The sequence below is a fragment of the Eriocheir sinensis genome, chromosome 37, assembly GCF_024679095.1.
Source record: "Eriocheir sinensis breed Jianghai 21 chromosome 37, ASM2467909v1, whole genome shotgun sequence".
NCBI lineage: Eukaryota > Metazoa > Arthropoda > Malacostraca > Decapoda > Varunidae > Eriocheir > Eriocheir sinensis.
This window is the reverse complement of record NC_066545.1, coordinates 12,844,071-12,866,570: the sequence shown is the minus strand read 5'-3', so window position 1 is coordinate 12,866,570 and position 22,500 is coordinate 12,844,071. Positions and strand designations below refer to the sequence as shown.

Genomic DNA, 22,500 nt, shown 5'->3' with positions numbered 1-22,500 from the left:
CTTCCAATTTCTACCTAACTTCTACTCCTCATCATTATCAGCCTTTTTCTTTTGCTTCTTCTTCTTCTTGTTCTTCTTTTTCTGCTCCTCTCACTACTATTACTATTACTACTACTACTACTACTACTACTTTTACCACCACCACCACCACCCATCTCCCCCTCTTCTTCATCTTTATTTCCTTCCCCCCCCCCCCTCTCTCCATCTTTATTTCTCTCCCTTCCTTCCTCCATCTCTTCCTTCTTCTCCTTCTCCTCCTCCGACCACTACCATCACCACACGTATCACCATTCCACTATCTCCCGTCACTACATTCCCATACCTTCTCTGTCAACACCACCTCTATCTATAACACCATCGTTACACTATCTACATTATGTTATCACCATCACCACCACCACCACCAGAACCTCCGCTGCTACTATCAAATGACGTATATATCAAGAATTACTGACACAAACATCACCATCCAGCTAGCAACATCACTATTAACATCATCACCAAACATACCATCACCTGCTTCAACTCAATACCATAGGATCAGGACGTCTTCCCATCAACACCACAGTAACCTACATCATCACCACCACCACCACCACCATCGGGTCATCACCACTGCCAACCACTCGTCAACACCATCTCACCACCAACGACGAAAAGAACATCAACGATTATATTAAAATGGTGATGATGATGGAGATGATGATGATGGTGGTATGCAAGCTTAATGTGTGTGTGTGTGTGTGTGTGTGTGTGTGTGTGTGTGTGTGTGTGTGTGTGTATCCTGTGTGACCGGATGCTGAGCCAAGGCTGTCCTCTCTCTCTCTCTCTCTCTCTCTCTCTCTCTCTCTCTCTCGGGCGCACACACGCAAACACACAAACAATCGATTCTCTCAACACACACACAATCGATCCTCTCAACACACACACACACACACACACACACACACACACACACACACACACACACACACACACACACACACACACACGCAAGAACACAACGAGTAACTGACATTAATAAGACGAGTAGGAAGCGAGGACGAGATAAGGGAGGGGGAGGAGGGGGGGAGGGGGGAGAGGGAGGGGCAAGGTCACTGAAGGTCATCGCTAGAAAACGTAGTGGCGGTGGGGGTCACGCAGAGAGAGAGAGAGAGAGAGAGAGAGAGAGAGAGAGAGAGAGAGAGAGAGAGAGAATTAAAACAGCAAACGAATGAAACAAAAAGAACTTATAATAAAGAGACGGAGGAACAACAAGAACAAGAGGAACAACAACAACAACAACAATAACAACAACAATTATTAATCCAGGAAAGACCATGGAAGCAAGATTATTTCAGTCACACACACACACACACACACACACACACACACACACACACACACACACTACAAACCAGGAAATGTGAACAGGTATACTAAGGAAGGGAAGGGAAGGGGAGGGGAGGGGGAGGGGGAGGGGGAGGAAGGGGAAAGGGGGAGGGGGAGAGGGAGGAAGGGGGAAGGGATGAGGGACTATGGGATAAAAAAAAAGGCATTGGAGGTTATGGAATAGTGAGGAAGAGGAGGAGGAGGAGGAGGAGGAGGAGGAGGGATGATGAAAAAGGTTAAAACACAAGTGGGAGAGGAAGCGAAGAGTGGAGGAGTGGAGGAGTGGAGGAGTGGAGGAGGAAAGGGGGAAGGCCAGGGAGGGGAGGGGAAGGGGAGGTAGAGGGGGTGGGGAAGACCTGGGGAAGAGGGAGTGGGGGGAAACCCATGTAAAATGTCCCCATGTTTTATCCTTGAGTGTGTGTGTGTGTGTGTGTGTGTGTGTGTGTGTGTGTGTGTGTGTGTGTGTGTGTGTGTGTGTGTTGTCATCGCTTGAATGGTGGTATTGTTGTGGTCAAGTAGGTGGTGGTGGTGGTGGTGATGGTGTGATGGTGGTGGTGTGATGGTGGTGGTGGTGACCTTGCCCGATGTAGCTAAACCTCTTAACACACACACACACACACACACACACACACACACACACACACACACACACACACCTTCCCACTTTTTCCTCTTCCACACAATTTTCTCTAGCACAAGCAAACATCCTTTTCCTCCACCTCCTCCTCCTCTTTCCTCCCGTATCCTTCTCCTTTGTCCCCTTTCAGCGCCCTCTTCTTCCCCAACCAGGCGCCTCCTCCTATTTCTCTCTCCTATCTTCCTTCTTCTTCTTCTTCCTCCTCTCTTCACAAAGGTTTTATAAATAGATTGTACAATTCTATCACACATTCACTTATCAGATTTTCATGCTATTTATTCCTCCTCCTCCTCCTCCTCCTTTTGTCCCTTTCTTTAGACGTTTTTTTTTATCTCTATTCCCCTCTTCTTTTCTTCCCTTTTAGTTCTGTCTATTGCCATGTTGCTTTTATCTTTCTCTTCTCCTCCTTCTTACTTCCCTTCTTTATTTCTTTGTCTGTAGCCACGTTTCCTTTTTACCTTTTTTATTCTCCTCTCCCTTACTTCCTTTCTTTATTTCTTTCTCTATTATTATCCTTCTGTTCTTTGCCTCATTCGTATACAGCCTAAATACACATATACATACATACATAATGCATAGAGACGTGAAACATTGATATATTCTACGTAATAATCTCTCTCTCTCTCTCTCTCTCTCTCTCTCTCTCTCTCTCTCTCTCCGTGACCTCCCAGCAAGCCCCTCAAGTGGGTGGTCAGGTCAGACAGGTAACCTCATTATGGTCAGGTGTGTGTGTGTGTGTGTGTGTGTGTGTGTGTGTGTGTGTGTGTGTGTGTGTGTGTGTGTGTGTGTGTGTGTGTGTTACTGCTCTCATTTAATTATTCACAAACTAATCTTCTTGTCTTCTCTTCAATTTCTTTCTTTCTTTTCTTCTGGTCATTTATATTTTTTCCCTCAATTCCTTCTTATCATCTTCCCTCCTTTTCTTCTATTTCTCTCCTTTCTTCATCTCCTTCTTCCTTCCTTTCTTTCTTTTCTTCTTTTTTTTTCATTTATATTTTCTTCCCTCAATTCCTTCTTTATCATCTTTCCTCATTCTTACTTCTTTCCTTTCTTCAATTGTTTCTTCCTTCCTTCCTTTTCTTCTGTTCTGCATTTACATTGTTTTTCCATCATTCTCTTCTAATTCCCTTTCTTTAATTTACTTTTCCCAACATTATTTCCTTCCTTCCTTCCCTTCTGTTCTTTTCCCTCAATTCCTTCTTTTCTTCCCTCAATTTTCTCCTACTTCTCTCCTTCCTTCTTTTCTTCCAATCCTTCTTTCTTTCCTTTCTTCTTCAGTTACATATTTATCCCCAACTCCTTATTCCATCATCATCCATCTTCCCTCTATCGCCCACTTCCCTTCTCCCATTTTCTTCCCTCTTCCCTTCTTTCTTATCTCTCTCCTACTCCACGCAATTACCATTTATTATTCATACACGTCCTTCATCTTGTCCTCCTTTCCCACTTTCGTACTAGTGACGCAGGAGGAAGAGGAGGAGGAGGAGGAGGAGAAGGAAGAAGAGATAAGGCAAGGAGAAAGAAAGACGTAAAAAGAAAGAAAGAAAGAAAGGAAGTAAGAGGAGGAGGTGGAGGGGAAGGAATCGAGAGGGAGGGAGGGAGGGAGAGAAAATAAACACACACACACACACACACACACACACACACACACACACACACACACACACACACACACACACACACACACACACACACACACACATTCGATAATTCGATGTACTATGCAAACATTAAAACATGAAACAAAAAGAAAAAACGCAAGTAATGTTATAAATCTTGAGAGAGAGAGAGAGAGAGAGAGAGAGAGAGAGAGAGAGAGAGAGAGAGAGAGAGAGAGAGAGAGAGAGAGAGAGAGACTGTGTATATGTGAAATAGGAGCGAGGTCAGTACCCTGAACCAATTTACAGAAGCAGTAGTAGTAGTAGTAGTAGTAGTAGTAGTAGTAGTAGTAGTAGTAGTAATAGTAGTAGTAGTATAATCTTATGTACCTGACCTCTTTCTGCAACCCACTAAGTGTCTCCTCATCCTCCTCCCCAGCGCTAGCCTTCATGTCACGGAGTAGTAGTAGTAGTAGTAGTAGTAGTAGTAGTAGTAGTAATAATCAAACCAATTTCTCTTTCTGCTAAAATTTCCATCTTTCAATTTCTATTTTTTCATTAATTATTTACCTTCATCTTTTCCTCACTCACAACAATAATAATAATACTCCTTCAATACAAACAATGGCCAGTAATTATCTCCCCCACTTAATTATGTCCAAATATCATCAGCCTTCAGCTTCCCGGGTTTTTCACTCTTTCTTTTCTTTACCACTTTTCATCGTCTTGACCTTCGCGGCGACCTTTTCCAGTGTGGTCATTAGCAGTACGCTGGGTCACGACTTTTACTCATTCGGCAGCCTCGCTCACTCACTCACTCGCAAAGACGGTCACTCACGCATTCAATCCGTCATTCACTTATTGTCTACTATTCTATTTCATCTTCTCTTTCTTTCTATTAATGACTCACTTACTCACTCGTAAAGACACTCATTCGTCATTCATTTACTGTCAACGATTTTATTTTATTTTATTTCTCTCTATTACAGACTCACACTCACTCACTTGCATTCACTCACACATTCATTCCTGCATTAATTTACTGAGTCAACGATTTAATCTTTCTCTTCTACAAACAAACACACACTCACACATCGTAACAGACACATTCCTCTCTCCCTGACCACCATACAGACACACAGAGACATATTTAGTGCAGTGTCTTCGATATACACAGACATATCATTTTCCTAACCTTCCCTCTTCCCTCACAATCCCAAACCTCTCCCTTTCCTTCACCCCTTTCCGTCCCTTCCTTCCTCTCTCACTCCCCTCTTTCCTTTCCCACCTCCCTCGCTTCCTGCCCATCCCTCATTCATTCATCTTCTTCCACTTACATATTCATTCACACACTCATACTCATTCATATTTTCATTCACTTATGCATATGTTACTAATTGAATCCCTCAGGTGCAAATTCTTCCATCGTACTTCCACTCCACTTGTTCATTCATACTCATTTACACAACACTCATTTATTCATATTCTTCCACTTAAATGTTTACTTACACATTCACTCACATGCTTATTCATACTCTCATTCACCTATGCGTATGTGTGACTAATTGAATGACCCAGGTGCTAATTTTTCAGTCACACTTTCACTCACACCTTCATTACTTTTTTTCCCTCTTTTTTTTTATACCTGTGTTCACTAATACCTGCTAATTGACTCACCTTTGCCACCCATGTTAGGTCATACGTGGCTGGGCTCAGGTCATGCGTTAATGATTTCTAGTGGCCAAAAAAAATCGTGGGTAGCCCTTTTTTTGTGTGTGTGGTGGTGGTGGTCATGATTTAGTGTGTGTGTGTGTGTGTGTGTGTGTGTGTGTGTGTGTGTGTGTGTGTGTGTGTGTGTGTGTAATGTCTCTCTGTTTCTCTGTTCTGCAATGTCTTTTTCATATGATTTTGTTTGTCTGTTAAATTGTGTGTATAACTGTGATTTCTTGTATGTAGTGTGTCTGTCTGTCACTTATACGTCTGTTATGTCTGTTTGAACATTTCTGCAACGTCGCATTTTCTTTTCATCTGATTTCGCTCGTCTGTTAAACCTGTCTGTCCGTCTGTCTGTCATTTCTTGTCGTGCGTCTGTCTCCTTCATGTCTCTTCACTATTACCACACACAAAAAAAATATAACGTCCATGTCTGTGAACCATTTTGTAACATCACTTTCCTTTCAATAGATTTCGGTTGTCTGTCATGTTTTAATTAGCGCGTTCAATTGTCTTCTATTTCTGTAATGCGTTTTCGTTTATTTCATGTCTCTTCACAATGTTAAAAAAAAATCTGTTATGTCTGTTCACCTTTTGAGTATCATCATCTTTTATTTTCATGTCGCTTGTCTGGTAAAACTGTCTGTTCGTCTGTGTGTGTTAATCTGTCTGGCGTCTGTCTCTTTCACGTCTCCGCTATGACCACAAAAAGTCTGTCCACCTTGTAATATCGCTTTTTTTTAACTTCATTTCGCTTGTCTGGTAAAACTGTCTGTTCGTCTGTGTGTGTTAATCTGTCTGGCGTCTGTCTCTTTCACGTCTCCTGTAATATCGCTTTTTTTTAACTTCATTTCGCTTGTCTGGTAAAACTGTCTGTGTGTTAATCTGTCTCCTGTAATATCGCTTTTTTTTAACTTCATTTCGCTTGTCTGGTAAAACTGTCTGTCCATCTGCGTGTGTAGATAACCACGGTTTGTCCACCTTCCTGTAATATCTTTTTTTTTTTCACTTCATTTCGCTTGTCTGGTAAACCTGTCTGTCCGTCTGTCTGTTATAATCTACCTGCCCTTTCACGTGTGTCTTTTGTGTCACCCTCACGTCTGTTCACCTGTCCGTCTGTGTCCCAACTTACCCGAGGTTCAGGTGCAAAGTTACCTGGATAAGTACTCCAATAATTGTTTCATTGGCGACATTTGATAACATTTACGGAGTTTACGGTAAGTGATGGGTTAGGGTTAGTACTCTCTCTCTCTCTCTCTCTCTCTCTCTCTCTCTCCAGAAATACCGACATTAACATATTTATTTTATTCTCCTTCCAAAAAGAGAATAGGTTACCTCGATTTGATGCCTCTCTCTCTCTCTCTCTCTCTCTAAACACATGCAATAATTATCAGAAAACGCAAATAAACACAACAAAAGATAACATGATAGATAGATAGAGATATAAATAGATAGATAAGTAGATAGATAGACAGCTAGACCAAGAAATTAAGATAGACAGAGGTAAATAGATAAATAAGAAATAGATTGAAAGCAAGATAGATAAATTCAGCCAAACAAACATACGAAAAGACAGATTGCAAACAGAGAGAGAGAGAGAGAGAGAGAGAGAGAGAGAGAGAGAGAGAGAGAGAGAGAGAGAGAGAGAGAGAGAGAGAGAGAGAGAGAGAGAGAGAGAGAGAGAGAGAGAGAGAGAGAGAAAAGAAAGAAAGAAAAGATAAAGATTTGAAAGGATAACAAATTTAACACTACTGAAATGGGTGAAGAAAATGAAGAAAAAGGGAAAAATAGTAAAAAATGGAAGAAAGGAATCACAGAGAGAGAGAGAGAGAGAGAGAGAGAGAGAGAGAGAGAGAGAGAGAGAGAGAGAGAGAGAGAGAGAGAGAGAGAGACCCACACAACCTAACCCAACATTTCCTCACCAAAACACTACATACTTGCTGATCCTCGCTCTGATACCCTTTGCTACACCCCCCTTTATTTACTCACGCCCCTAATCATTGTGGTTGCTAATTCCCAGGGTAACTTTATAATTAGTATCCTGGTGGACTTGTAATAGTGCGTCAAGAGCCGAGTGATACGATTATTAAAACAGATAGTTAGAATTAGGCGCCAACGCAGATTTTGTTTCTTTTTTGCAGTAAAGGAAGCAGCTCAAGGGTAAAAAATAAATGAGGGAAATAAAAAGCCCGCTCATCTCTCCTGCTATGTAAGAAAGTGGTGTAGATGAGTGGACGAGCGAGAGGTCAATTTTGGGTGGAGGTGTCGGCGATGAGGTCAAGTTGTAGGCAGGAGGATATACAGACGAAGGAAGACTGTTGTAGAGTTTATCAGCGAAAGGGATGAAGGTGATGACGACCAATGTGAAGGAGTGTAGATGAGTGGCCGAAAGAGAGGTCAATTTCGGGTGGAGAGGTGTCTGGGATGAGGTCAAGTGTAGGCAGGAGGAAATACAGACGAAGGAAGACTGTTGCAGAGTTTACCAGCGACTGAATGATATAGCGTACAACAGAGAAGGAAAACATTATATAAAAACAAAAATAATATAAATACTACGATTGAATGATAGCAAACAACAGAAGGAAAAATGAAGATATAAAAACAAACAAACACAAAGAAAAGGTGGTGATGACTAAACCAATGTGAAGCAAAACTGTGATGAAAAGAAAGGAATAGAAAGAAAAGAAGAAAGGAAGGAGGAATGGCAGAATGATGAAGAAATGGAAGGGAAACTACAGAAAACAGGAAGAGGAAGTAGGAATGGCAGAAAGAGGGAGGAATGGAAGGGAAAAGGAAGTAGGAATGGCAGAAAGAGGGAGGAATGGAAGGGAAAAGGAAGTAGGAATGGCAGAAAGAGGGAGGAATGGAAGGGAAAAGGAAGTAGGAATGGCAGAAAGAGGGAGGAATGGAAGGGAAAAGGAAGTAGGAATGGCAGAAAGAGGGAGGAATGGAAGGGAAAAGGAAGTAGGAATGGCAGAAAGAGGGAGGAATGGAAGGGAAAAGGAAGTAGGAATGGCAGAAAGAGGAAGGAATGGAAGGGAGACTACGAAAAACTGGAAAAGGAAGGAATGAAAGGGAAACTATGATAGGAAGAAAAAAAGAGAGAAAGGAAAAATAAAAGTAAGAGAGGAAATAGAAAATAATAAATTACAGAAAGTATATAATATGATAATGATATAATGACAATGACAGCATACAATAGGGAAGGGAGGATTAAATAAAAAGGAAGAAAATAAATAGAAAAAGGAACAACTCACAATGACTATATTCAAGAGAAGAAAAAGAGATGAAGGAATAAGAAGGAAAAGAAGGAAACAATATAAATAGAGCGATTGAATGATAGCAAACAACAGAGAAGGAAATAAAGATATAAAAACAAACAAACACAAAAAAAGAAAGAGAGAAGTAATAAACAACCTCAAATAATGCTGAAAATAAAGAAAAAGTAAAATAAAAATAAACAAAGAAAAGAAAACAATTACCAGAAATCAAAAAGCAAATAAGCAAAATAAAAAAAAATAATAAAAAAAGTAAATATCCTTCTCTCTCTCAGCTTGACCTCTGACCCACAAGAACTGACCTTACCCTTACGTGACTGCTCTCTCTCTCTCTCTCTCTCTCTCTCTCTCTCTCTCTCTCTCTCTCTCTCTCTCTCTCTCTCTCTCTCTCTCTGACCCTTCCTGACTCCCTGACCTTGCGACTCGCTTTAAAGAGGAAGGAAAAAGAGGAAGAAGGAATGAGGAAGAGGAGGAGTAAAGAGTTGCGAAAATGGACGAAGGAAAACTACTGCTGAAAACCATGAAGGAAGGAAGGAAGGAAGGAAGGAAGGACAGACGGTGAAGACGAAAGACAAAAGAGGAATTAAAGAAGGAATGAGGGACAGTGAGAAGGAAGATAATGGCATAAAAAAGAAAAAGAGGATAGGAGAAAGAAGAGGAAGAGGGAAACGAAGAAAAAGAGAAACGAGAAAGAGGAAAGAAGAAAATTCGTGAACAATATGAAGAGTATAGTCGAAAGAAGAGGAAGATAAGAAAGAAAGAATAAGGAGGAAGGTCTGATAAAGGAAGGATGAATAGAAGGATAAGAATAAAAAAAATAAGGAAGAGGAAAGGAAAAAGATTAGCGGATAAATAAAGAATGGAAGAAAAAGAGGAAAATCGAGGTGAAAGTGAGGAGATAGTGAAAAGAAAAAAGAAGAGAAGAAAAATACTGTTGAAGCGAAAGGAATGAAGGACAGAATGGAGGGAGAGAAGAGAGAGGAGGAGGGGAAGGAAGACAGGGAAAGAAACAGGAAGGAGGAAGGGAGAGAGGAAGGGGGGAGGAGGAAGAGAACGAGTGAGGGAAACAGAATAAAAGGAAGGGAAGAAGAGAGAGAAGGAGGAGGAGGAAGAGGAGGAGGGGAAAATGGAGAGAAAAAGAGCGGAGGAGGTAGAAAGGTAGAGTGAAGGAAGGGGAATAGCGCATAGTGAAGAAGGGAAGAGGGAAGGAAAGGAAGGAAGAGAAGGAGGAGGAGGAGGAGGAAAGAAAAAATGAAGATAAGAGAGAAAAAAGTGGGAGGGAGAAGGGCAGTGAATGAAGGAAGGGGAAATGCGAAGTGAAGAAAGAAGGGAAGGAAGGAGGGAAAGGAAAAGGAGGAGAAAGAAAAATGAAGTAAGAGAAAAAAATTAGAGGAGAAGGAAGGGTAGATGAAATGCGAAGGGAAGAAAGGGAAGAAGGAAGGAGGGAAAGGAACAGGAGGAGAAAAGAAATTGAGGAAGAGAAAAGAACGGGGAAGGGAAAAAATTAGAGAAGAAAGAAGGAAGAATTGAAAGGAAGAGAGGAAGAGGAAGAGGAGGAGGGGAGAAAAAAGATACGAGAGAAAAGCAGAGAAGAAAGAAGGGGAAATGCGAATAAAGGAAGCAAGAAGGAAAGAAAGAGGAAGAAAGAAGGAGTAAGAAAGAAGGAAAGAGGAAGAAAGAAGGAAAGAGGAAAAAAGAAGGAAAGAGGAAGAAGGAAAGAAAGGAAGAAAGAAGGAAAGAGGAAGAAGGAAAGAAAGAAGAAAGAAGAAAAAGAAAGAAAGGAACATCAAAATTTCCTTACAAACATTCACACCCGGCACCAAAAATACCTAAATATAAATAAGCAAAATAAACAAATAAGTAAACAAGTAAAACAAACACTGATAAAATAAACTGATAAATAAATCCACAAACTAAACAAGCATCGTAGTAATAGAACATAAATGGAGTATAATAATCGCATCAACGAACGACCTCCACTCACGAAAAAGATGACTAAAAAATATATATAAAAATCTCCCACAACTGTTCTTCATTTTCTTCTTCCTCTTCCTTCTTTTCCTTTTCCCTCTCTCTCTTATCTTCCTCTTCCTTCTCCTACACTTTTCTTTCATTTTATTCTTCACTATGTATATTTTTCTTCCTCTTACTCCACTTTTATTTCCCTCTTTGTCTTCACTATCGTCTTCCCTCATTTTATCTTCCTTCTTTACGCTCATTCTTTTCACGATTTTTCTTCCTTCCTCTCTTCCTCCTCCTCTTCTTCTTCTTCATTCACACCTTCCATTTTTCCCTCTTTCCCCTTCCTCCTCCTTCACTCATTTCCTTCTTTCTAATCTCCTTCACATTTTTTCTTTCCTATCTTCATCTTCCTCCTTATCTTCACGTATTTTTGTTCTCTCTATCTCTTCCTCTGTCTTCACTTCCTCCTTCCTTCCCTCCCTCCCTCAATCACATTTCCTAAACTCTCCCTCTTCCTCCTCCTCCCTTCCTTCTTTCCTTCCGTTCTTAATTTCTAACCTTGTCTTCCTCTTCCTCTTCCTCATAAATTTCCTTTCTCGTGTCCGCTTCCTTGCTTCTGTTCCTTTTTTCTCTCTTCCTCATTCATTATTTCTCTCTCTCTCTCTCTCTCTCTGTCGGGTCTTGTCCACGCTTGATCCCAGCTGTTCCAACTTATCCTCTATGATGTAACTCTCTCTCTCTCTCTCTCTCTCTCTGGTATTCCCACTTTTTTTTCTTAATTCCTCACTTCCTCGTCTTGTTCTTTTTACATTTTTTTTTTCGTTTCCTGTAAAAATCCCACGTGCTGTTGATTCAAACATTTTCAGGAGGAGGAAGAGGAAGAGGAGGAGGAGTCAATTTGAAAAGAGGAAGAGGAGGTTGTGCCGAGGTGAAAAGAGCTGGTGCAAGGAGGAGGAAGACGTGGAGGAGGAGGAGGAAGAGTGCCAAGGAGGGAAAGGACATTCGCTTCACATATTCTTACGTTCCAATTCCCATGGATAGAGGAGGAGGAGGAGGAGGAGGAGGGGGTGAGGAGAAGAAATGAGGAGGATAGAGAGTAAGAAAGCAAAAGGAAGAGGAGGACGTGGAAGAGGAAGAAATTTAAGAGGGAAGATACGAGAAGGGAAGGAGGATAAAGAAGAAGAAGAAGAAGGAGGAGAAGAGGAGGCAAGAGGCAACACGCTTAAAGTAGAAGGAAGCAAAGAGAGAGAGAGAGAGAGAGAGAGAGAGAGAGAGAGAGAGAGAGAGAGAGAGAGAGAATGTGTCTTGGTGATGTACAATAATTAGTGTTGTACGGAATTCCCACAAGGTCATCACCACCACCTCTGTCACCACCACACTCACCCTTATCACCATTCTTTCAACACCACTAAGATAAAAAAAAAAAACATACCATACACTGAAATCACCACCACCACCACCAAAAAAAATTATCCATTCCCCTTCATCACCACCCCGGCAATCACCGTCATCACCATTCCTTCAACACCATTACAGGAAGAAACTCTAAACAAACATACAATTCATCACCATTCCTGCCCCCATATCAAACGTTCGCAGTATCACCATCATCACGGTCAGCATTCCTTCGTCATCACCATTGTCAACACCACCATTTTACAACCACTTAAGTAAACAAACGGTACTGCACAAACATCCTCTTACATCACCTCCACCACTTCAAAATCCTTTACTAAACCCAACATATATTTTCCCCCTCTATGTAAAACCTCGTATCCACCATTTTCAACAACTCTCTACATGTCATTCACTATACAGAACATACTATACATTTTTTCCAGTATATACAAAGATCATTTTAGTATTTTCAACGAACGAGCATGTATAAATTATTTTCTTTTTAGCATACAAACTTAAAATCCTTCAACCCTTGCGTGTATAAAGTGTATATCATTCAAGTGTGTGTGTGTGTGTGTGTTAGAATATAAATATCTATGCATGTTTTATTTTCAAGGGAGGAAGAGCGAAGCGTGGGGAGGAAATGGTTCGGTGGGGAGGAGAGGAGAGAAGGAGTGGGAAGCAGCAGCATTGAGGAGTGACCTCGCTGTTGGGGTGTAGGAAGGGGAGGAAGGGGAAGAGGAGGAGGTGGGGGGGACAAGGATGAGGAAGGTTGCAAGGGTAGCTAGGGAGGTGGGTAGGTGTGAGGGTAGGTTAGGGGTGACGGTGGCCAAAAAGGGAGGGTAGGAATGGGAAGAGGAGGGGAGGGGTCATTAGGATAGGTTATGGGAGGAAGGGGAGGTGTTGTGTGTGTATGTGTGTGTGTGTGTGTGTGTGTGTGTGTGTGTGTGTGTGTGTTAAGCATCTGCATCATACTTAAAACAAATTTCGAGTTAATATTTCTTAAACACCAAAAAATCATGATAACGTCCATTTTCCATTCCTTCAACCAAAATTCAGTCAACCTTGTGTGTGCGTGTGACTGCTTACTCCCTCACTGCCTGCCCCCCTCGCCTGGTTGACCTTGCCTGCCTGCTTGCTGACTGACCTTGCGTGTGTCTGCCGTCTTGCCCGCGGTCAGGTCACGGCCAGGGTAGGCTCCTCCTTCGCCCGTGTGCCGGCCTAACAGACGCCGAAGACTTGACTCCACCACAGTGCAGGGGAGAAGGGTCGAGCCTCCAGCAGCTCCACCTCCACCTCCACCACCTCCGCAAAGCACAGACCCGCTCATGCACTCACACGCCTTCTCCTCCTCCTACTCCACCTGCCAACCACTCCACACACACACGCACACACACCACCCAAAGGCACTGATAGGCTTGGTTTGGGGATTTTTTTTTTCACGTGGTGTTGAGTGGTGTGGTGTTAGTGGTGTTGGTGGTGTTTTCTGCTTCTGGTTTCTTCGTCACCTCCACTTTTCTATGGGGTTTGGTTTCTATTACTTATACCAACGTCCTTCTGCTCCACATCCACCTCCTTCACCACCGGCTTTGTGGGTTGCTTTTAACCAGTCCATTCGATCCACTTGTGTATTGGTATGTGGTGGAGTTTTAATCTTTTCTTTTCCTTGTTTTGTATCCTTCTTTCCTTGATCGGGTTGTTTATGTGTGAGTGTGTTTGTGTATGTGTTATTTCCTCAGTTGGTATATCATTTGCTTTCTTATTTCGTTGGTATTATTTCTTCTTTCTTTCTTCCCTTTTTTTGATTTCTACTAAGGGACTACACACACATTTCTGCAGTAGTAGTAGTCGTAGTAGTAGTAGTAGTAGTAGTAGTAGTAGTAGTAGTATAACACCACACTAAACGTATACACAGAATATATACACACACACACACGCTAGCTATGTATTCCTTCCACTACTAATACACCACAATCGCGAGGCAGCAGTAGCGAGCTTGTCCTTCCTTCCTTCACCTCAACACCAAAACACAACACCACCACACAACACCACTTCTCTCTCCCAACACTAAATCCTTGTGACTAGTGATGTTGTGGAGGGCGAGGGGTTGAAGTGGCTTGGTTGGGTAAGGTGCGTGTGAGGGAGGTGTTTCCTGGGGTGCCCGATGCCTTTTCTACACCCAGAAGGTATCAAAGGGGTGTGCGGATATCCGTGTGGGTGTTGGGGGTAGTGGATTTAGTGCCAACAGGATGGTTAGTGAGGAATAGTGGCACTCGTCCGCCTCTCACACCACGCATCGGGCAACTGAGTGAGGTGAACTGACTCAACTGACTGCTCCGCTCTGCTATTGGTGCTCGCGAGGGAGGAGAGGAAGGGAGGAAGGCCCGGGGAGGAGGAGGGGGAGGAGGAGGAAGTGAGGGAGGACAATGGGGAGGCAAGAGAGGAATGGTAGTTGCTAGATACCGCTATTTGTTGTTCCTCCTCCTCCTCCTCCTTCTCCTCTTCCTCCTCCTCTTGCTTCCATTGCTAACCTTACCTCCTCCACCACCTCTTCCTCCTCCATCTCCCGTCTCTCTCCACTTCCACCTCCACCTCCTCCTCCTCCACTGCCACAACTATAACACACCTCCACCTTCTCCTCTTCTCCTCCTGCACCCTTCCACACTCCTCCTCCTCCTCCACTTTAGAATGTAATAAGTGTGTGGATCATAATTTTTATATACTTAGGTTACATACATACATACATACATATACATACATTCATCACCATATCACCACCACCACAACACCACATAGGAGTTACTACAGTTGCCACGCACCACCACCACCATCACCACCGCGACAACCACCACCACCAATCAATCAGTTTTCATCTCAGACCAAAACACACACACACACACACACACACACACACACACACAGATACGGATGTAAATTTTGTGTGCACCTCCGCTCAAACCCATTTCAAGGATACGCACACACACTCACGCACACACACATACATACACGCGCTCACAGGTTCACACACACACAGGGAAGAGGAAGCGAGGACTGAAAGAGAGAGAGAGAGAGAGAGAGAGAGAGAGAGAGAGAGAGAGAGAGAGAGAGAAATGTGACCTGATTTCTCTACATACACAAGATCTGCAATACCGTGGAAGATTGAGAGAGAGAGAGAGAGAGAGAGAGAGAGAGAGAGAGAGAGAGAGAGAGAGAGAGAGAGAGAGAGAGAGAGAGAGAGATCGCTTTCCTCTTCCCTACTTTCCTTCGCTGACCTCCTCCTCCTCCTCCTCCCACTAAAATCCTTCTTCTCTCCTACTTTCCCTCCCTTTCTCTCCTTCCCTTCCCTCCCTCCCTCCTCCCTGACCACACAACCGGTCAGTAGGGTCAGGCAAGGTCACAAAAACGGGGGTCAGAAGGTGAGAAAGAGAGAATAAGATAAAAAGAATAAAGAAGGGAAGAAAGGAGGAAAGAAATATATGTAAAAAAAATGTTTGTATTCTTAATGTGTTTTGCTGTTGCTGGGATGACAGGAGGGGGGGAGGAGGAGGAGGAGGAGGGAAGGAGAGATCGGGTGAGATTGAAGGAAGAAGAAACATTGAGGGTGAGAGAGATAAGCGTAGGAGGAGGAAGAGGAGGAGGAGGAGGAGGAGGAGTGAGACGAGAGGAGAGATACAGAAGGGAAATGAGAGAGAGAGAGAGAGAGGTAAGGACAGGTGTGGCAGACAAACAAACATATGTGTGTGTGTGTGTGTGTGTGTGTGTGTGTGGGTGGTAGAGGTCAGGCGGGGGAAGGGTAAGGTCGGTTGGTTCTCTCTCTCTCTCATTGAAGCGTTGCAGGAGTGAAAAAAAAGCACATCACCACCACCACCATCACCACAACCATCATCACCACCACCACCACCACCATCACCACATCAACACCATCATCACCACCAGGAACTATTTCTCCCTATCTTCGGCCTCCTTCACCATCCTTCACCTCCCTCCTCCACAAGCTTTCTTCTCCCTCCCTCCCTCCTTCTCTCCCTTCTCCCTCTCTACCTTCCCCCCCTTTCCCTCTCTCCCTCCCTCCCTGACCTTCCCTTCATTTCTCTCTCTACTTACTACTCCGAGGTTTAATTTCTCTCTCTCTCTCTCTCTCCATTCACCTTCATAGTTGTCTGTCTCTTTCAGTTTGAGTGCGTGCCTGTGTGTGTGTGTGTGTGTGTGTGTGTGTGTGTGTGTGTGTGTGTGTGTGTTGTATAATTAAAGGTTCGTCTTCAATATACAAATTGTGTCTAGAAATACAATACTATATTCTCTCTCTCTCTCTCTCTCTCTCTCTCTCAAGTATTATACCTGACATAAAATTTATGATTGCTTATGTCAGAGACCCCGTATCTCTCTCTCTCTCTCTCTCTCTCTCTCTCTCTGACCTCTGCTGCCCTTGATCGGTCACAAGAGTTAGGTGACCTTCAAAGGGTCAATGCCGTTGTGTGCGTGTGTTCGTGTGTGTGTGTGTGTGTGTGTGTGTGTGTGTGTGTGTGTGTGTTCGTGTGTGTATGTGTGTGTCATAGATTACTACATACATTACTTAAAAGGAGATAAAAGATTACATTATGATAAGTGATTGAGAGAGAGAGAGAGAGAGAGAGAGAGAGAGAGAGAGAGAGAGAGAGAGAGAGAGAGAGAGAGAGAGAGAGAGAGAGAGAGAGAGAGAGAGACTAACCAGACACGAGCTCTTTGATGCATTGAACTTCCTGGTAAAACACACACACACACACAAGAAAAAAAACGAAATCAATAAAGCAAGGAAGAAGAACAAAGGTAAAAAAGAAACGTAACAAAGAAAAAAATGAATGGAAGAATATGATAAAAAAGGAAGGAAGAAAGAAAGGAAGGAAGGAAGGAAGGAAGGAGGAAGGAAGGAAGAGTACGAAGTAAGGAGGAAAAAAGAAAAGGAAGGGAGAGAGAGGAATTGAGGAAGAGAGAGAGAGAGAGAGAGAGAGAGAGAGAGAGAGAGAGAGAGAGAGAGAGAGAGAGAGAAGGATGAAAGACCTCTTGAAAAATACCTCCTCTCCCCCCTCCCCCCCATCCCCAAATACAGGTCCTCCTCCATCTCTCTCTCTCTCTCTCTCTCTCTCGATAATGGGATATATAATCGGGAAATGAAGGAAAGGAGGAGAGAGGTAAACAAGACGCTTTTAAGTGGAGGGAAAAAAGAAAAATAAAGAAAAAGAGGAAAAGGGAGGAAGAAAAAGAAGGAAAAGAGAAGGAAAAGAGGAAAGAAGGAAAAAAGAAGGAAAATAATAAGAAAAAAAAGGATAAGGAAGTGGATGAAGACGTAGAGATAGATGAAAGACAAGTAAATTTAGCAGAGAGAGAGAGAGAGAGAGAGAGAGAGAGAGAGAGGACGTCACCCTCCGTGGAGTTCAGTGGTCTCTTGTCCTCCGATTCAAGGTCGAGTGTATACCTCTCTCTCTCTCTCTCTCTCTCTCTCTCTCACCTGGCGATCTATACCATTTCCTCCCCACCCTCACCTCTCTCTCTCTCTCTAATCTATTTTATCCAATACTTTATCAGCTAACTCCCTCTCTCTCTCTCTCTCTCTCTCTCTCTCTCTCTCTCTCTCTCTCTCTCTCTCTCTCTCTCATAAATAATACCGAACCTGGGAGCGGGAGGCCTAGAAGAAGGGAGGGAGAGAGAGAGGGACAGGGAGGGGAAGGGAGGTGAGGGAGAGAAGGGAGGGAGGAAGGGAGTTTTCAAGGACACTTCCTCAGGACAAAGGGACAGCGAGCTCTTTCCTCCCTCCTCCTTCCCTTCCTCCCTCCCTTGTCACTGAGGAAGGGAGGAAGGGAGAGGGAGGGAGGGAGGAGCGGTCACCGACTCTCCACTAACCGCTATCCACCACCACCACCACCACCATTCCTAGAGGTGGTGGTGGTGATGATGGTGGTTGTGGAAGTGGAGGTGATGGTTATGTGGCGATGGTGGTGGTGATGGAGGTGGTAGTGGAAGTGGAGGTGATGGTTATGTGGTGATGGTGGTGATGGTGGTTGTGGTGATGAATGGTAGTAGTAGTAGTAGTAGTAGTAGTAGTAGTAGTAGTAGTAGTAGTAGTAGTAGTAGTAGTAGTAATAATAATAATAACAATAATAATAATAATAATAATAGCAACACACGACAAACATTCGAATATAAACAAACAAACACACAAACAAATTTAACTCAGCAACAACACGCCTACATAATAATAGTACACAACAACAACAACAACAACAACATCATACAACAGCAAACAAAAATAAACAAACACACCCAAACTCAACTATGTAGCAACACAATTTTAAATACCACCAACACCTCCTCTTCCTCCCACTCCACCTCCTCCTCCACCACCACCACCAACAACCTAACCTCTCCTGCCTCCGTCTTCTTCCTTTGAGGGGGTGACTAAGTTGAAGTGGAGGAGGAGGAGGCGGAGGAGGAGGAGGTTGACAGCGAGTGGGAAGGAGGAATCTGATGTAGGAGGGTGCCAGAGGGAGGAGGAGGGAGAGAAGAAGAAGAGAAGGGAAGGGAAGGGAAAGGGAAAGGAAGAGAAGGGAAGGGAATGAGAAGAAAGAAGAAAGGGGGTGGAAATAAATGGATGAAAAAGGATAGAGATAACGAAGTGGATGATAAAGTAAGGGAATGAAAGGAAGAAGGGAAGGAAATGGAAAGGAATGGAATGAAAGGAAAAGGGAAGGAAATGGAAGGGAATGGAATGAAAGGAAGAGGGGAAGGAAACGGAAGGGAAAGGAAGAGAATCGAAGAGGAATGAAAGGAAAGGATAGGGAGTGGATAAGAAGGGATTAAGTGACAAACAAACGCACAAACAAACGCCAGAAAAGGGAGATGGGAAAGGAAAGGAAGAAGAGAGAGAAAGGAAGAGAAGGGAAAAGAGAGTAGAGGAGAGAAAGAGAGAAGTGAATGAAGGGGAGAGAAGTGAGGAAAGTGGAGCAGAGGAGAGGTCAAGGGGAATGGGGAGAAGGGAAAGAAGGGGAGGAGGAGATGGGGAAGGGGTGGGGAGGTTAGTTGGTGGAGGGCGTGAGGGAGATAATGGTGGAGGAGATTTGGAGAGCTTAGGAGGAGGAGGAGGAGGAGGAGAGTGATAAACGAATAGTGAGTTGGTGGAGAGAGAGAGAGAGAGAGAGAGAGAGAGAGAGAGAGAGAGAGAGAGAGAGAGAGAGAGAGAGAGAGAGAGAGAGATGCTACACCCACCTATATCCAATTGATCATCCATCCATCAATTATTAAAACGGTCAAGGCTAATGGGAAGGGATGGGAAGGGAGGGGAAGGGAGGGTAGGGGAGAGATGGGGAGGAGATGAAAAGGAAATGGAAGCTGAAGGGAGTAAATGGGAAGGGAATGGAAGTGAAGGGTAAGAGGGAAGGGACGGGAAAGGAAGGGAAGGAAAGAGAAGGGAATGGAATGGAAGGGAAGGGAAGGAAAGGATAGGGAAGAGAATGGAAGGGAAGGGTAAGAGGGAAGGGAAGAGAACATGAAGAGAAGGGAAAGCAAAGGAAAGAAGGAAGGGAAGAGAAAGGAAAGGAAGGGTAAGAGAAGGGAAGGAAAAGGAAAACAGAGGAGAGGTAAGGGAGGGAAAGGAATGGGAAGGGAAACCAAAGAGGAAGGAAAGTGAGAGGAAGGGAGGGAATATAGGAAAAATTAAACAGTAAGGAGAGGAAGGGAAAGGAAGGGAAGCAAGGAAGCGTAAGGGAAATGAAGGGTAATGGAATGAAAACACACACACACACACACACACACACACACACACACACACACACACACACACACACACACAAACACACACGCGCGTCACAATCTAATTACTATGAAAATTCGTAGAACCAGCTCCGTGTGTGTGTGTGTGTGTGTGTGTGTGTGTGTGTGTGTGTAATCGAATTATGTTAGGGGACAAATAGGATAAAGGATGATAGATAGATATATAGATAGATAGATAATACTGATAGAAATAGATATGATAGATAGATGCAGATAGATAGATCTTCTCTTTCCCTTCCCTCCTTCATTCTTTCCTTCTTTCTTTCCTTCCTTCCTTATTTTTTTCTTCTATTTTTCTTTTTTCATTTCTTCGCTTTCCCTTCCCTCCTTCTTTCTTTCTTTCTTTCTCTCCTTCCTTCCTTCTTTCGTTCGCTCCTTCCTTATTTCTTTCTTCTTTCTTTTTCCCTTCCTTTCCTTCCCTCCTTCTTTCTTTCTTTCTCTCCTTCCTTCCTTCTTTCGTTCGCTCCTTCCTTATTTCTTTCTTCTTTCTTTTTTTCACTTCCTTCTCTTCCCTCCTTCTTTCTTTCTTTCTCTCCTTCCTTCCTTCTTTCGTAACCTGTAATATTATCCTCCTCTTCCTCCCTCCTTGCATTTCCTTCCTTCATTCCTCCTTTCGCTTCTCCCTTCAACTTCACGTCATCATTTTCCTGCGATCTCTCTCTCTCTCTCTCTCTCTCTCTCTCTCTCATGGTTCTCCTTACTGTGAATCATCTTCCTTCTCTCTATCTCTCTCTCTCCCCTTTCTTCTTATCTTCCCCCTGACTCATATTCTCTCTCTCTCTCTCTCTCTCCCAAGTGAGCTAAAAACACTCATACTGACCTCCCACGCTCTCCTCCTCCTCCTCCTCCTCCCTTCCTCCACCTCCTCCTCCTCCTTCTCCAAACACAACATTCTCCTGTCCCTTCTTCCACCACCACCTCCTCCACCTCTTCCTCCTCCTCCTCAATCACTATCTCCTCTCCTTCCACCACCTCCACCTCCTCCTCCTCTTCCATCATCTTCATTCTTTTCTCTACTAACACAACCAACCTCCTCCTCTTCCTCCTCCTCGTTCTTCTCTACCTCTATAACCTCCTCCTCTTCCTCCTCCTCACTTTACCTCATCAATCTTCCCTTCTCCCCTATTCTTCCTCCTCCTCCTCCTCCCCAATACAAACTTCTCTCCCCTCCCCATCTTCCCCTTCTCCTCCCCACCACCAAACCCACTTATCTCTCCTTCCAACACTTCCCCTCCTTCCCCATATAACCCTTCCTGCAATCCTCCCCTCCCCTCCCCACATTCCCCTAATCTTCCCCCATCATCAGATAAGGAGAAGGAGGTTGATTGACCGTTCTTAATTCACCTCTCCAGTCCCTTCTTCCCCAACCTCCTCCCCACCCTTCTCCCCCTTCCTCCTCCCCACCCCTCTCCCCCTTCCTCCTCCCCACCCCTCTTCCATTCCCCTTCCTCCCCAGCACACTCACCTTAACCCGAACCTTCACCCCGCCCGGAGAACCGCTGGGGAAGAGGTGGGGAGGATGGGGAGGAGGAGGAGGAGCATCAAGGAGGAGGAGGGAAGAAAGACAAGGAGTGGAGGAGAAGGAGGAGGAAGTGAAGATGGCTCCTCTCAAGGCTAAAAACGGAGGAGGAGGAGGAGGAGGAGGAGGAGGAGAGGAGGGACCGGAAGTGCGGGCAGTGAGGCAGTTTACCTCCTCCTCTTCTCCTGCCCTTTGTTCTCTCTCTCTCTCTCTCTCTCTCTCTCTCTCTCTCTCTCTCTCTCTCTCTCTCTCCCGCGTGACCCGTCTCTCACCTGTCTCTGTCTTTACCTGTGGAAGAGAAAGAAAACAAGGTGAGACCAGCGTTATCTCTCTCTCTCTCTCTCTCTCTCTCTCTCTCTCTCTCTCTCTCTCTCTCTCTCTCTCTCTCATTTAGATAGCTGGGTGTCCAATTTCTCCTTGCAAACTGTTTTCTGTCTAATATTTTTTTTCTTATCTTGTCCAAAAACATCTTCATAATTACTATTGTTATTATTATCATTATTACCATTATTATTATTATTACAGTATTACTACTACTACTACTACTACTACTACTACTACTTCCACTACTACTACTACTACTACTACTACTACTACTACTACTACTAATAATAATAATAATAATAATAATAATAATAATAATAATAATAATAATAATAATAAAACAAAAAATAAAACAAAATTGTGAGTCACTGATGGATAGAAGCAAATATTTGTCTGTTTACGTAGGAGGAAGAAGAAGAAGAAGAGGAGAGGAGGAGGAGGAGGAGGAGGAGGAAATTAGAGATGGGAAGGCCTCAGCAAGGACAGTGTGGGAGATTGAGGGAGGAAAAAGGGGAATGGAGAGAAAAAAATGGGAGAAAAAAGTGAGGAGGAGGAAATTGGAGAGAAAAGTGGTGGAGGAAAAGGAGGAGGAGGAGGAGGAAGGAGTGGGAAGAAGAGGAAGACGGGTAAAGAGAGGGAGGTAAAAGGGACTGAGGAGGAGGAGGAGGAGGAGGAGGATAGAGTGGGAAGAGAAGAGAGAAGAGGGAAGAAGAGAGGAGATGAAGATGAGAGGGAAAAAAGGAATGTTGAGAGAAGAGGAGAGAAAGAAGACAAAAGGAAAAGGAGAGGAGAAAAAAGAAGCTGAGAAGAGGAAGAAAGAGAAAGGAGGGGAAAAAATGAAGAGAAAAAGCAACGAAGAGGAAGAGGAGAAGAGGAGGAGGAGAAGGTGATGAAGGG

The 22,500-nt window shown here is 43.7% G+C and overlaps 1 protein-coding gene across 2 annotated transcripts in view; it reads right to left on the bottom strand.

The window, feature by feature from the left end:
- Positions 1-22,500, bottom strand: part of LOC127008270 (speckle-type POZ protein B-like) — a 118,208-nt gene that overhangs the window by 27,181 nt on the left and 68,527 nt on the right. The window contains exon 1 of one of the 2 annotated variants that reach the window (XM_050880053.1): positions 13,105-14,302. The exons of the other annotated variant lie outside the window; for it this stretch is intronic. Within the exon in view, the coding sequence (XP_050736010.1) occupies positions 13,105-13,287 (183 nt within the window). The 5' untranslated portion in view covers positions 13,288-14,302. Of the gene's footprint in view, positions 1-13,104; positions 14,303-22,500 lie in introns of those variants that run through there. 2 annotated transcript variants of the gene reach the window in all.